Consider the following 14,204-nt stretch of genomic DNA (forward strand, 5'->3'; position numbering starts at 1 on the left):
AATATCTGTTGGAATACAAACCTTTCAATTTGGAGATGAACTACTCTGGCGATTGAGAAAAAATGGAGGTGGCCGGAGATGAAGGCAGACAAACGTCGATCGGAGACAAAGGCAGGTAGAAACGCTCGAAGAATAAGAACCGACGTAAATCTCTTTTTGAAGGCGGCTGAAGATGAAATGCTCTTGTGACATAGAAAAGCGGAGCCAGCCGGAGAGGAAGGTAGACGGTCGGAGGAAGAAAAAAGAGGTGAGTTTGAATTTTTAGGGTTTTTAGATTTTTTTAATTTTGAAAAGTATCATTAGCACACATTTTAAGGGATTTGGCCTCCCAACCTACCAATTCTAAATTTTAATAATAATTTAATATTGAGATGAACCTTAAAGATATACTACTAATTTGTATTATGGGTACCATCTAATTAGGGATTGTTTAATGACAAAATGTAAATTTTATATTTTTTCCATCTTTCTAGGTAATTATGGTTTCTAAATAAACCATTGTATTAATCCTTAATATCATTGACTATCAATATCCTACATTTAGATTATTATATTATACTTTTATCAAAAAATAAATATTATATCAAGTATTAAGCACGGAATAACCAATTAAAAAATAAACTAGCCAACTTAGACTATGCTCAAATAATTAAAGTAAATATTTTTAACTAGAAAAATTAGATATTCAAATTCTCACCTTAAAATAAAAATATTAGAGGAAAAAAAACTAAAATTCAAATACTGAAATGGAAGCTTTATAAATCGGAGAGGCAAAATGGAAGATGAAGACCACACCCACATGGGTGACGGGAGGGATTTTTGCATTTGTTTTGGCATTAATTTATTTTGGACAAACGGGATTAGTTTTCGGTCATTCTCCGGCTCCAACTGCCAAGCGAAAAAATGGAAAAGCCATGGTGGCGTAAAATCATTAACAACTAATAGCGAGGATTTTGACACGTGTAATTATTTTATTTAAATTTTGTCAGCTGAAACGACGTGAAAAGAAAACACCGTGGGTCGGTCAACCGGTGATATTATCACAAAAGACAAGTGGAATGTGGGTCCCGCAATACAACTGGTTCGCATTATTGAAATGTCCTGCCTGCCCCTGCGTTTACAGTTCTTCGTCACTTGAATTTTTTGAAAGCAATTCTATCAAATCATCGTCATCTACAATACAAACGATTCTAGTTTTGTTCCATCTCAGTTGGCCCTCGGCCATCCCTCATCTCCTTTCTTAATTTAATTATTATAAAATACAACTGGTTTACTTTATGTTTTGATTCTTCTTAGTTCTTAATACAAATATTAAATCACACAAATATGTATTTAATACAAATAAAGATGATGTCACCTTTTTAGAAGATCATAACACATCAAATATCATTTTTAAACTCTATATATGTATAAATCTTTCACTTTTTAAATCATATTACTACTTTTCGTATCTGTAAGCATTTTTCTTCTGAAAATTTACCTCCTCTTATTAAGATTATCTTTGTCGAGATATAACTCTGATACAAGGTTAACCTATATAAATTTGAGTTGAGTTGGACTGACCCGATTTTTTAAAGGTTGAACACAAGACCCAACCCAATCGATTGGATTGGAAAAATCACAATCCAACCCAATCCTTATGATTTTGGTTGGGTTCGTCGTATTATCAGACTTTTTGAACATCCCTAATAGACTCGAATTTTTTTTGGTGGCCCGGTTTAGAGAGACTATCGGACTCACGTTACCATATGACTTTGGCCATAACAACCACGCAGTGGTATTTATTCACCTTCACCTATGGTAATTTTTATTTTTTTTAAAATTAAATAAATATCTAACTAACAATCACATCACCATTCCTTAGTTACTATATTTTATCTTTTTTTTTTCTCTTTTTGTAAATGTTACCATACTTTGTACAGTCATCTTTCTAAAATGTATTTGAAAACAGTTAAATATTCCTAATTAACTCCCCTCCAATGATGGAATTACTGTTATTATTATTATTATTATTTGACATGATGGAATTTTATTGAGCGAAGGACGAGGGGACCGAGAAATAATTGCGCAACGCCAACTTTATCAAGCTTTTGTTTTGAGCTTATCCAGTCACGTGGCACAAATTTTCATAGTTGTTTGTCCACAAAGTTTATTAAAAATATCATTTTTATTAGTCCAAAAGTGCAATTAAAATACTAAACTAATAATTCTAAACACGCAACGCAAATTTCAAACTGCGACTAATTTACAGAAAAAAAAATCAGCAAAGACAGACATTAGTCAAATTGATTATTTAATATAAATTTGAATTAGGTGTCGAAATGGAAAGTTACAGCGAAAGAAACACGAAAATCACTAGATTTTATTGATATAGCACAGAAAATAATGTGAAATAATAATCACAAACAGCTACAAGAAAACAATAGATACCAGTTAATCTAGATGCCTCAAACTAGCGGAAAACAAAGCATAAACAAATGAAAGAAAAGTACCCTTTACACGAAGCAGAATACAGAAAAAGAAAACAGAAGTAATTAATGGGTTCATTTCCATCTGGGGTAGTGATTCTCCTCCTTGTTGTTTCTGAAAGCGCAGCATCCAATGGAGTAGACGATGATGAGAAAGACGAGGACGACAATATTTATAATGGCAACTTTCTTCCAGTTTCGCTTCAAATTGTCCAGAACTCCGGCTTTGCAGGACTGGCAATTGTAGCACAGAGTGTCTGCGTTGTTATTCCACGCATCACAATCAGGATTAGGATTCGGAGAAGTGGAATTGTTTGGTTTCGTCCACCGAGTCGGCCCCGCGTACTGGAATCCGCACTCATCCGCCGGCTTGCAGCAACCCGACTGCAGAGAACAGAAATCGAATTTTAATTTGCTCTGTTTTTGGAAAATTGAAAAAAAAAAAAAAAGTAAAAGTCTAGGGTTAGGGTTAGGGTTTGGGGGTACCTGGATGGAAGACAAGTGTTCGGCGTAGAACTGTTCGACGGTATAGCTGGCGAATTTGTTGCTGAAGTCGGTGCAGACTTTGCCGTCGACCAAGCAGCTCCTGATTCTGTTCCAGTTTTTGTTGTCGTTGACCCGATTCTGGAGCCAGTTGGAGTAATCGCCGAGGCGGTACTCTTTGTAGCCTCTGTTGGAGAGGGCTTTGCCGGCGCCTTTGTTGGTGACGGCGAAGGCGAAGATGGTGAAGACGAAGAGGAGGAGGATGAGGAGGAACATGACGAAGAGGTAAATCCAGAGGAGCCATTTGACGCGGCAGCAGGCGCCGATGAAACCGGCGAGGGAGACCAAGAGGAGGAAAACTCCGATGACGATGATGGGGGTGTCGAGGAACTTCTCACAGTCGGAGGTGCCCTGCCTGCTGAGCCATACCCCACCCACTATGATTGGAATTGAGAGCAAAAAGGTTATGAAATTCAGAATCCCAACCAAAGTGTTGCTGAGCCGCACCATGGTCGTCTAACCAAGCCCAAAATCTGAAATTAATCAAAGCAAATAAACAGAGAGAGAGAGAGAGAGAGAAATTGAATGGTTGTTTGGTTTGAGTTTTGAGTTTGTTATATAGCGTTTTGGGAATGCGCGTTTAGGTGGCGAAGATATTTGTTTTGGGTGTTTGAGAAGAGGATTCAAAGGAAACTTCAAAAGCGACGGCTCTACGGTGAATGGTGAAGCTTCGGGGCTCTTTACTTCCCAATGCCCTCGCCCTCCACTTCACACACTCAAAACCTTTTTTTGTTTTTTTAATCTTTTCGAGATCCGTCTTTGATTTTTCAAACTGGGGATGATGAAAACTCTTTTTTGCTTTCGATTTATTTATTTATTTTTCATTCACGCGTTTAAAAGATGGAATATTTTATAAGTTTAAAAAATTCTCTTAGGTTTAAATATTACTTTCATCCATCAGCCCTCCAAATATTTATTTTTGGTTTCTATGGTTGAACTTTTATTTACTTTACTGTTACTATATTCTTAAAAAATAACCATTTATTTTTAAAATTTTAATTTACATCTTATATGGAAAATTTTTATCATTTCAAGAAATTTAGTGAATGAAATGTTGATCGAAAGATATAAGATAAAGTATAGGGACAAAACAAGCATTTCGAAATATATGGACTAAAATAAATAAAAGTTCAAAATATATGAAGTAAAATTGACGTGTTAAAAGTACATAAATCCAAATAAACTAAAATTGACATCATTGGAGTTACGTTCCATGTGACTTGAACCCAAAGCCTTAAGGATATTCCTTGATGCCCCAAGTTATTCCTTGCGACTCCATCATTCAATTTAATTTGTACAATATAGTCATGTATCATAATCTCCAAATACATTACAAGATAAAAAAACACGACAGTATTACGTAGAGGAATCACAAACAATAACGTATATGAAGAAGACAAAAAGATAAAATTCTTTCAAATATCCAAAGTGAACTACTTTTGAAATATTCTCTTTATTTTTCATCACTTTTCGTTGTATCAACAGACTAGTAGTTAGTGATTTATATGCAAGTTCAAAAAGTTTGGTTTTTTATAGTTAAAAAGTGGGTATAACCCTAAAAAAAAAGATTAATAAAGTACTTAGGAAAAATGATTGGAAGTAAAAGCTGAAAGGTAAGTATTTTGGAGATGTAAGGTATGGTTTTTAAGATAAAATACAAAAAAAGAGAGAGAGAAAGTATTGAAATTGTGGAACAATCTTAAACGGACATTGTGTTTGGGTTAAGAAGTTAAAAAATTATGTTAAGGAGAGACTTGCTCCTTTTGATCCTATTAAATATTTGACGACTAATATAAAAATAAAAATAATACATTCTTTTCTAACACCATTAAATATTTGATAATTCATAAATTTATATTTTTATATTTCTTTCTTAGTTATCAAATATTTAATGGTATTAAAAAACAAGTTGATTCCTAATTAGGAGCCAAATTTTTTCCTTTAGAATGTCCATGAAATGATTATTAGACCATAATTTTTTTCTCTCACTTTTTTAGGTACAACAATGGGGTAAAATTTAAAATACACAATTTTTGAGCTAAACTTAAGTTGAAAAAGAACAATCACATTAAATCATTTTTTTTTCAAGATAATAATGGTTGACTTAATCTAGGGGAAGGATATTGAAGACTCACTCAAGGTTTCGATGTTGCGGTCTTCCCAGTCTTTGAAACAAAGACGTAGTAGTCTTCCTTTTCCAAAAAAGAGCAAAAGAGCAAAAAAGAAAAAGAAAGAAGATGAAGCATTTAAGTTCAACCACAAAAAAAGGAAAAAAGAAAAAAAAAAGTCTTAATCAAAAGAGAAGTCTTTTCGTACCTATAAACGAATTAATTTGGCTAAAGATTGTTCAAATTGAATTGGTCATTACTATTTATATAACTTTTTTCTTCTTTTTTTTTAATTTTAGGCCCCGTCAATGAGAACATCGATTTCCTTAGATGATGTTTACCAAATTGTGGGAATATAATTAAATGGTGGGACCTACCATCCCATTAATCCAATAAATTTCTAAACCTTATCAATCTCATTCTCATTTTTTGTTCTATAGACCCCACGTATATTATAACGAATGTACCACTTTTACCCTTTTTCTCTCGTCTATGGATTGATCCCTAAAATTCTTAGTTAGTTTTTTTTATACTTTTATAATTTCTTCTCCATTTATGCTCTAATTTTTATTGGTTGATGTGACTATATTATAATAAATTAATATCAATAAATTTTTTAAATATTATAATAATAAAACTTAATAATATGTTATATTAAAGTTTGATTCTTCTAATAAAAATATTTTTTTGATGTAATTTTATTTTAATGATTATTATGTATTAATATTAGATAAATTGTTATAATAAAAAATATTTACTATCAATAATATAGTAATAAATTAAATTAAAATTTATATTATTGTAATTTAAAAAAGATTAGCACAACAATATATTTGTAATTAGCTAAAAAGGACAAAGGGGTATATTAGCAATTGTTATATATCTTATTCCGATTCCGATTGCAGACAGTTTTAGTAAACAACATCAAATGAATTCTGATTACGATTCCAAAAAATTTCTGGTAAACAATATCAATAGAATAACATTATTCCAATATTGATTTCCATTAGGATTTCGAATAGGTAAACGTGACCTCTGTGGCTTCATTTATAGTTAGGAAGTGATTGTGAGCAACTTCATCTCACTCCTTCCATGGCCATGCCATCAATTTTCTTTGCCAGCTTGTATTTACTTATTTTCAAAAAATGGTTTTGTTTTAAAATAGTTGTAATGAAAATATATATATATATATATATATATATATATATATATATATATAACAGTGTTGTGTTTAAAACTCATGACAAAACTATGTTAATTTTTAAAATAATTTTAACGAAATTATTAGTAACTAATTTTTTTAGTAATAAACCACAAGCTATAAATGAAATCATTAAACACCCATAAAATATTGTATCAATTTATTAATATATCAGTTTTTTGCTAAATACAAATACATTAAAATGGATGGGAAAAGATAATAATATACAAAATTTATGAGGTTGAAAGTCTTTGAGGGAACGTGTGTTAAAAGTCCTAAACATGGAAATGTTTTGAATTGTATGCACATTTTTAACTAAGGCGTTGATTTATTTGTTGCTCCAAAAATTTCAAACTCTTAAAAATTGAATCACCAATCCTTGCTTTTCCAATTATCACCTCTTTTCCTATCAGGATTCTCGAACTCTATAAATTGTTATTAGAATTATTGAAATAACCAAAAAAAAAATTTGTATTCAGTTTTAATTTTATAACTTATTTCTAACATATCATTTTTATAAACGTTTTTTTTTTATGTTAAACAAATCTATACTATTTATTTTAATTTTTTAAACCTTTTTTCAACTAGTGCTTTAGATCTCGACCAAAAATTTACTTAGAATTAAATTTTAAATTAGTTAACGAGTTATTATGAATATTAGTTGTTTTAAATTTAGCATGAGCTAATATGTTCATGAAATCAGTATTAGTAAAATTTTAATTCTTAAACCTTACATGAAATTTCTGTTAAATCCAGCCTAGCCTTAATACACAATCTGCGTTGGGCTTTGGCCTGGGCCTTGCTTGTATAGCCCAGATACACAAAGCCCCGAGATTGGCGGGCCCATTCAATATCAATCAAAATCAAATTATTATACACATTATCCAAATGATCTGTATATTGCCTTTTCTAACCGAAATTCTCTCTAGTTGCCTATTTCACAACCAGTACTACATAAATGTTCATTGTGAACAATATTTACAATTTTAAATTTCTAGGTTTGAATGAATATTTTATTTCTGACCAAAAATACCATCATTTAAGATTATTCTGCCACATTTATTATAATATTTTAATCTACATTTTCTTAATAATTTAGTATTTCATTTAAGGCGGTATATTTATTAATGCTTAAATTTCTAATTCGTAATCTGTATTAATTAATGATGACAATTAATTCATTCTTTCCTTATTCTATTAACTATATTTTTTTTCCATTTCTACCACATTTATTATGGCATTCTAATTTATTATTTCTTAATAATTTGATTTTCATTTAAGACAAATATATTTATTATTATTGTCCTTCATTTTTCGACAAAAATTGTCAGGACTTATTTATAATTTTTTTTCCAGACATTATCGACAACCATCATTGACGTTATTTTAAGTTGAAATTTCTTGGCTTTATATCCCATATATTTGTATTCAATATATATTTGATTATGGCAAAATAATTGGTATATACACTTTGGTGCACACGATATAATTTGTATATTATTATTAGATCAATATGATGCACGTGGTATAATTTATATATACGTTTGAGACTAGTACGATGTACTACATGGTATATTTGTATATATTTCTGAGATTAATATAATACACATGGTTTAATTTATATATACTTTGTGATATAACTATAAGTGTGATAACTATAAGTATGATGCTTGTGGTAAAATTAATTATCTAGCTCCTATGCTTTCATCATGCTCTTGCCGGAAATTTAATTCTCATTATCTTTAATTGAAAAAAGAATATTTTTCAGTACGACAAAGATTGATGGTGATCCGGATTTGAACTTTGGATCAACCCAGAAAAAGCCTCTAATTTTAGTCTCAGAATTATTCTCTAATGTTCAAAAATATATTTTTTTTAATTTTCTAAATTAGATTTTTAATATTTTAGTAATGTTTGCCAACATTAAGGCTTCCCCAGATCCCTACAGTTCAGTTAGAACATCTGACTCTGTCAACCAATTAAAAAGAAAAAACAAAAATCTAATTTTTTCAAAAGATGAAAGATTTTTGTACTGTCAAACCAGAGCTGAGTAAACTGTTTCTAACCTTACTCCTACTATTTCTCATCTCATCATCTGCAACAAACCCACCCTCATTTTTCTCCTCAAAACCACTCAATTTATTACCCAAAGTGTTCCCCCTTTGACTTGTAATAATTATTACACATAAGCCAAAGAATATCCATTATCTATATATATTGAAACACAGGGGCGGCTTAATTAATCAATTTCCACAATCCCTTCTCTCACAATTTTCTGATCATCAATCAGAGTCGTAAAAATGGCAGAGAACAACAATGCAAACGCGGCGGAAGCAGAAGCCGTAGCCGCAGTAGTGGCGGTGGAAGAGAAGGTCGTCAAAGACACCGAAGCGGCCGCACCAGCCGGCGGCGAGCATCCGGCGCCGGCGACGACGAAAAGGAACGCATTTTTCGCAATGAGCAACATGGAGAAACTGCTGGCGACGGTGACGCTGATTCTGTCGATCCCGGTTCTGGGGTTCGTGGTGTGGATATTTTACGTGAGAGGCTCGGATTGCGAGAGCATTCTGAAGCTGCCGGGTTTCCAGGTGGCGATCGGGATTGGGCTCATAGTCCTGTTCCTCATAAGCAACGGCGTCGTTTTTATGAGGTCGCGGTTCCCCGTTCTGGGGCTCATGATCGTCATGGTCCCGCTGCTGCTGATGTTCATAATCGGGCTGGCGCTGGTGGGTGCGTATAAAATGGAGAGCCGCTCCGTGGCCGCCTCCCCCAAGTGGCTCCGTGTCAAGGTCTTCAACGACGCCCATTGGGACGATATTAAATCTTGCATTTACGATATGGGCGCGTGCGACGATTTGGTCTCCCGAACCTTGATGCTCAAGTCTTACGATTTTAGCCTCAAGAAGCTCTCCTCTCTCGAGGTAATAATATTAATTCATCCCCTACTTTTTATTTTGGTTCAATTTTGATTCATTTTTGTTTACGTACTAGTCTGGATGCTGCACGCCATCGACGATATGTGAAATGCAGTACGTAAACGCGACGTTTTGGTTGAGAAAGGAGGGGCCGAGAAACCAATCGAACCCATACGACAGCGACTGTGATTTGTGGAACAATGACAGAGGTTCTTTGTGCTACAGTTGCGTGTCGTGCAAAAGGGGCTTTTTGGGAACTTTGCAGTCCAAATGGTGGAAGCTTGGCGTTTTCCTCATCATCGCCTCTCTCTTGCTCTTTATCTCTCATCTCGTCTTGTTCCTCTCCTCCGTCTTCATCCAGTTTCGGACTTAATTACCCCTCACCGACGCCGCCGCCTCCGTTTTAATTTCCCACTTTTGCCCTTTTCTCAATTCTTCTCTGCTTTCCCATCTCCTATCTCCTGTATATATTTTCACCTTTTTCATTAACCCAATTTCGATTTTTTCCATTAATTTTTATTTTAGTTCTCAAGTTTTTTCATTTTAGTTTCTAAATTTAGAAACTCTCTATTTTAGTTACTGGATTTTATGGAAATAAATATTGCAGGTGGACCCTTGACTTTTCAAATGCTTTATTTTTCATTTTTTTGAATTATTTAGAAATAATTGTTTAATTTTAGTGTTTGCTATTATCTAACCAAATAATGTCCTCACCCTATACTCTCTTAAGCTCACTTTTTATAGCTACAATATTACTAGTGAGGACCTATCTTGTCTTAACCATCATTGAAAAATTAATAACTAAAAAAGAGAAATATAAAAATGAATACTCTAGTGTACATTTCAAAACTATGCTATTGGTAGGTTAAAACTATTGAAAATAGTCAAAACAAATATTTTACTCAATCAAAATTAACTTAACTAAAGCAGAATTAGATCACAATACAAAGCACAACCAACCACCAATATCAAAACGATTCGCCTTCTAAAACACAAACAAACTACGTTCCATTAAGATTTTAAGTCACGTATTCCCCATGCAAATCAATTATATCGATTGAATTCTCAAAAGAAACCATCTCAATAATTCTCGCATCATAACCACAAACCACAAAATTATTATACCTCAAAGAAACAGCAATTCAGCCCATGCAATACTAGCCCATAAATTATGGGCCACAAGTCAACTTAAATTTCGACAGCAGATTGTAAATTATTGCAATTCAGTAGGGATAATCTTTCGAAATTGCTAATTCATTCACGTTCAATGCAGAACTCAATCAAATTTTGCAAACTTGGCCAAACTTTCCCACCTCAGTCACACAATTCAATGCAAAATTAGTCAAATTTGCAAAAACTCGCGACCAAGATCAAGGCTGCTCATACTACCAAAATCAATTCGGTGAAGACAAATATCAATTTGTTGAAGATAAATTTTGTGAAGCCGCCATCAACAAACGAAGATGAAGCGATTAGGTCCGAATGTATAATATTGTGCAAACTAATCGATTAATTTCATAAGAAGATATATCGAAGTAAACTAATTTTAAAAAATAGAAACTCTGCTACCACGTTAATTTTTTGAGATTGTCATACCATATAATTTCAGGAAAAGAGAAAAACGAATAATCTATAAAATTTCATTAAATTGAATTGTTTTTAGATACAGACCTAATAACAATAACAATTGAAGGTAAAATAAGAAGGAGCAAGAGCAAAATGGTTAAATTTATAAAGTTGATGGTTTAAATCATCAATGGATGGTTCAATGGTGCAAAAAAGCTACGGTAAATTGAGAAGGAAAATTAATTCTTCTGTATTCGGCTATCCTGACACTCATAGATGTTAAAAGATAATATAATCACGAAAATAGACATTTTAGATGAAATAAAAGTAAAGGCGTGAGGTGAGAAGTAAAATAAGAATTGGATGCAGCAAGTATATACGCGCGTCGGGGTTATATGATAAGGATAGAGGAAAAGGTTGAGCAGTGGAAAGGAAAAGAAAACCAGGTGTTGCAGTCCACAACAGCAAGTGACAACTGGGGCTCGCCAATGCAATTAAACTCTGGGACAATGTAACACCTGTCCAAATCCTCGCCATTTTCCACAAATCATGATATTTAATTACTGGTTTAACCACTATAAATACCCCATCCTTTCGTTATTGCATTGGCCGAAACACAATTTGTAGTTACTAAAACCCCCTTGAGTTAATTCCATAAAATTATAGCACAAATGGGTGCAATGAGGGGCGTTAGCATTGTGGCTTTTCTAGTAATTGGCGTGTGGGTGATTGCTTCAGAAAGCGGTCGTGTGGCCAGGAAGGACTTGGGCGTCGACCTTGGAGGGGTTGGCATCGGCGTCGGAACGGGAGTCGGCTTGGGCGGTGCCAGTGGCTCGGGAGCCGGAGCTGGCTCTGGCTCTGGATCTTCTTCCTCATCACACTCCTCCTCCTCCTCCTCCTCAGGCTCCGGCGGGTCCGGGTCCGGGTCCAGCGCAGGGTCCGATGCTGGTTCCTACGCTGGCTCTCGGGGAGGCTCGGGGTCTGGTGGAAGTGGGAACGGCGGTGGATCCGGGGGCGGATACGGCCAGGGTCATGGTTCTGGCGGTGGCGGCGGCGGCGGAAACTAGCATCTCAAGCCATTTCATAATAGAATTGGATGAGGATGAATAAAGCCTAGATGATGATGAAGATGAATCCTCATTCCTTGCTTTCATCTAGTTTGAATGGGATCTGTTTGTCTAAGGGATTAGGAATATATATAAAATAAATATTACGAGTATTCAATAAAACGTTGCTGCCAAATCTGTCGCTCATCTTTGAGATAAAAAGATAATCTTCACCTAAAAAAAACATAAAATGTTACTACTTAATTAGTATTAAATAATTATTAACTGAAAATCAATTTGATTTTTCAATACAATGGTTTTTGAAAAATGTTGGTACATGAATTGAACCTAATCCGCCATCGAGTTACATGTACAATTGACCCAAGCACAACACACAAGTGGATTAATAGACTACTGTTTTCTTAAACAGACATTAAAAATAAAAATTCTTTTAACATGAAATATTACGGCTAATTCACGGACATGTTGTTAAATTTGAGTTTAGTGTTTTATTCAAATAGATAAAATAAACAAAACTTAGTACCAGATGAAATATCTCTTTCCAAATAATATTCTTATCTTAATAATATATTATTCTATAAGAGGTTGTATCTGGCCCATATTCGATTTTATCTCACACCAAGGTTTTAAATTAATTGGGAGGAGATAGAGTTTTAACACATCAGAAAAAAATACTTGATAACTTTGTCCTGCTCACGAGAAAATAGTTTGATGAGTAACTTTGTCCTCAAGTTCATATTTTACCGAAATTATTTTTTTTAAACAAGTTTAAAAATTTTTAAGTTGCTTTAAGGGTGGAAACAAAAAAGGCAAGAACAAAAATAACAAATATGGGAAAAGAAAACAAAATATCATCAAGTAGAAATATTCATCACAGCTCCCTTTGTAATAAGATGAAAAAAAAATCACAAGTTCATCGACACAAACACTTGTCATTGTCAAATTTTAAAGACAAGTATTGTGCATGCTAACAAATGTAAATAGCCACTTCTTTACAAAACTAACATAATAGGATAGTAAAAAATATTTAAATATTCAGTATTTAAGAGGTGACGGGTGAGAGCTATCTTCCTAATGGAATTCTAACAAAATAAATCCCTTTCGATCGAAAAACACATACTTTTGTCAGAATAAATGCAGAGACCAGAGTTTGTAGATTTGTCGGCATCAGAATGTGCATTATTATTACCACTATATTGCAAACTGCAATCAAAGTCCACTAAAGTGAGTGGACAAACCGACTCGGGATGAGTCTGCAACGGATCTCTAATTATAATGACATACCCACTTCTATTCTATGTATTATCAACTACTGAATCTCTCAAACGCGAACTTCTGTAATCCACCAAAATTCTTCACCATACACACCGTGTGGACACAAGACAAATTAAAGATTTTTGGACACTTGTCCAAAACGCCACAATCTTTGAACAATTGGGGCCGTTCCTCAGCCACGGAAGTTGGGCTCTGCAATCTTTTGCAGTGGCCACCTCACCATTTTCCAACAACACCTACGGCCTACACCCTAGACGGCCTCAGCCTCAGTTCAACCATTTGTAAATTATAAATAGCTCCCCCAACTCCGGCCAAATCCCACAACAATCAAAAGAGTTATAATTTTACAAGCCCTACTCAGAACTCACATTTCCTTTAAACCTCTTCCGTTTGATATAAACCAATGGCTGCGATCAGGTGTTTTGCAGTTGTGGCTTTTATACTTGGTTTGTCGGCTGCCATTGTGTCAGAAGCCCGCGTGGCGAGGAAGGACCTGGGGATCGACCTTGGAGGAGTCGGAGTCGGGCTTGGAGCAGGAATAGGCTTGGGAGGCGGTAGTGGGTCAGGTTCCGGAGCCGGAGCAGGATCCGGATCCGGGTCCGGGTCGAGCTCCTCCTCATCATCGTACTCGTCAAGCTCAAGCTCTGGGTCCGGTGCGGGGTCCGAAGCCGGGTCGTATGCTGGCTCATACGCGGGGTCTCGGGCGGGCTCAGGGTCTGGTGGGAACAGAGGGTCGGGGTCAGGTTCGGGGTATGGCGGAGGTTCGGGCAGAGGGAGCGGTGAAGGTTACGGAGAAGGCCATGGCTACGGCGAGGGACATGGTTATGGCGGAGGCAACTGAAGAAGAAATTACCAAACATCAATACGACGCCGTATAATAAATCTAAAAGTACTAGTGTTATAGCTACGTACTGTTGTTGATCTAATCAGTAATCATCATCCCTATTTTTAAGTATTTTAAATAAAAAAATAAATGATGATGCGTCTGCGTCGGCTAGTGTTAATTCTCTTGTGTGTTTTCATAATTATATTAATGGACTTTGGTGACAATTTATGCATAA

General features: G+C 34.5%; 4 protein-coding genes across 4 annotated transcripts; 3 read left to right on the forward strand and 1 right to left on the reverse strand.

Moving 5' to 3' along the window:
• Positions 1-2,342: 2,342 nt before the first annotated feature.
• On the reverse strand, positions 2,343-3,647 carry LOC111007128 (tetraspanin-8). Its single transcript, XM_022279343.2, has 2 exons — positions 2,955-3,647; positions 2,343-2,852 (listed from the first exon to the last, which is right to left on the reverse strand). The coding sequence occupies exons 1-2, from the start codon at positions 3,459-3,461 to the stop codon at positions 2,544-2,546; spliced, it is 816 nt and encodes a 271-aa protein (XP_022135035.1). The 5' UTR covers positions 3,462-3,647; the 3' UTR covers positions 2,343-2,543.
• Positions 3,648-8,263: 4,616 nt separating this feature from the next.
• On the forward strand, positions 8,264-9,845 carry TET15 (tetraspanin15). The gene is made up of 2 exons (XM_022279643.2): positions 8,264-9,241; positions 9,312-9,845. Exons 1-2 carry the CDS (start codon positions 8,621-8,623, stop codon positions 9,606-9,608), a joined length of 918 nt encoding a protein of 305 aa, XP_022135335.1. The 5' UTR covers positions 8,264-8,620; the 3' UTR covers positions 9,609-9,845.
• Positions 9,846-11,385: 1,540 nt separating this feature from the next.
• Positions 11,386-12,054, forward strand: LOC111007238 (uncharacterized). Its single transcript, XM_022279531.2, has one exon. The coding sequence runs from the start codon at positions 11,473-11,475 to the stop codon at positions 11,866-11,868; it is 396 nt and encodes a 131-aa protein (XP_022135223.1). The 5' UTR covers positions 11,386-11,472; the 3' UTR covers positions 11,869-12,054.
• A 1,301-nt stretch (positions 12,055-13,355) lies between these two features.
• LOC111007250 (uncharacterized) lies at positions 13,356-14,204 on the forward strand. Its single transcript, XM_022279546.2, has one exon. It carries the CDS (start codon positions 13,547-13,549, stop codon positions 13,982-13,984), a length of 438 nt encoding a protein of 145 aa, XP_022135238.1. The 5' UTR covers positions 13,356-13,546; the 3' UTR covers positions 13,985-14,204.

The sequence above is a fragment of the Momordica charantia genome (assembly GCF_013281855.1).
Source record: "Momordica charantia cultivar OHB3-1 chromosome 6 unlocalized genomic scaffold, Mcharantia_2.0 BLBB01000006.1, whole genome shotgun sequence".
Taxonomy (NCBI): domain Eukaryota; kingdom Viridiplantae; phylum Streptophyta; class Magnoliopsida; order Cucurbitales; family Cucurbitaceae; genus Momordica; species Momordica charantia.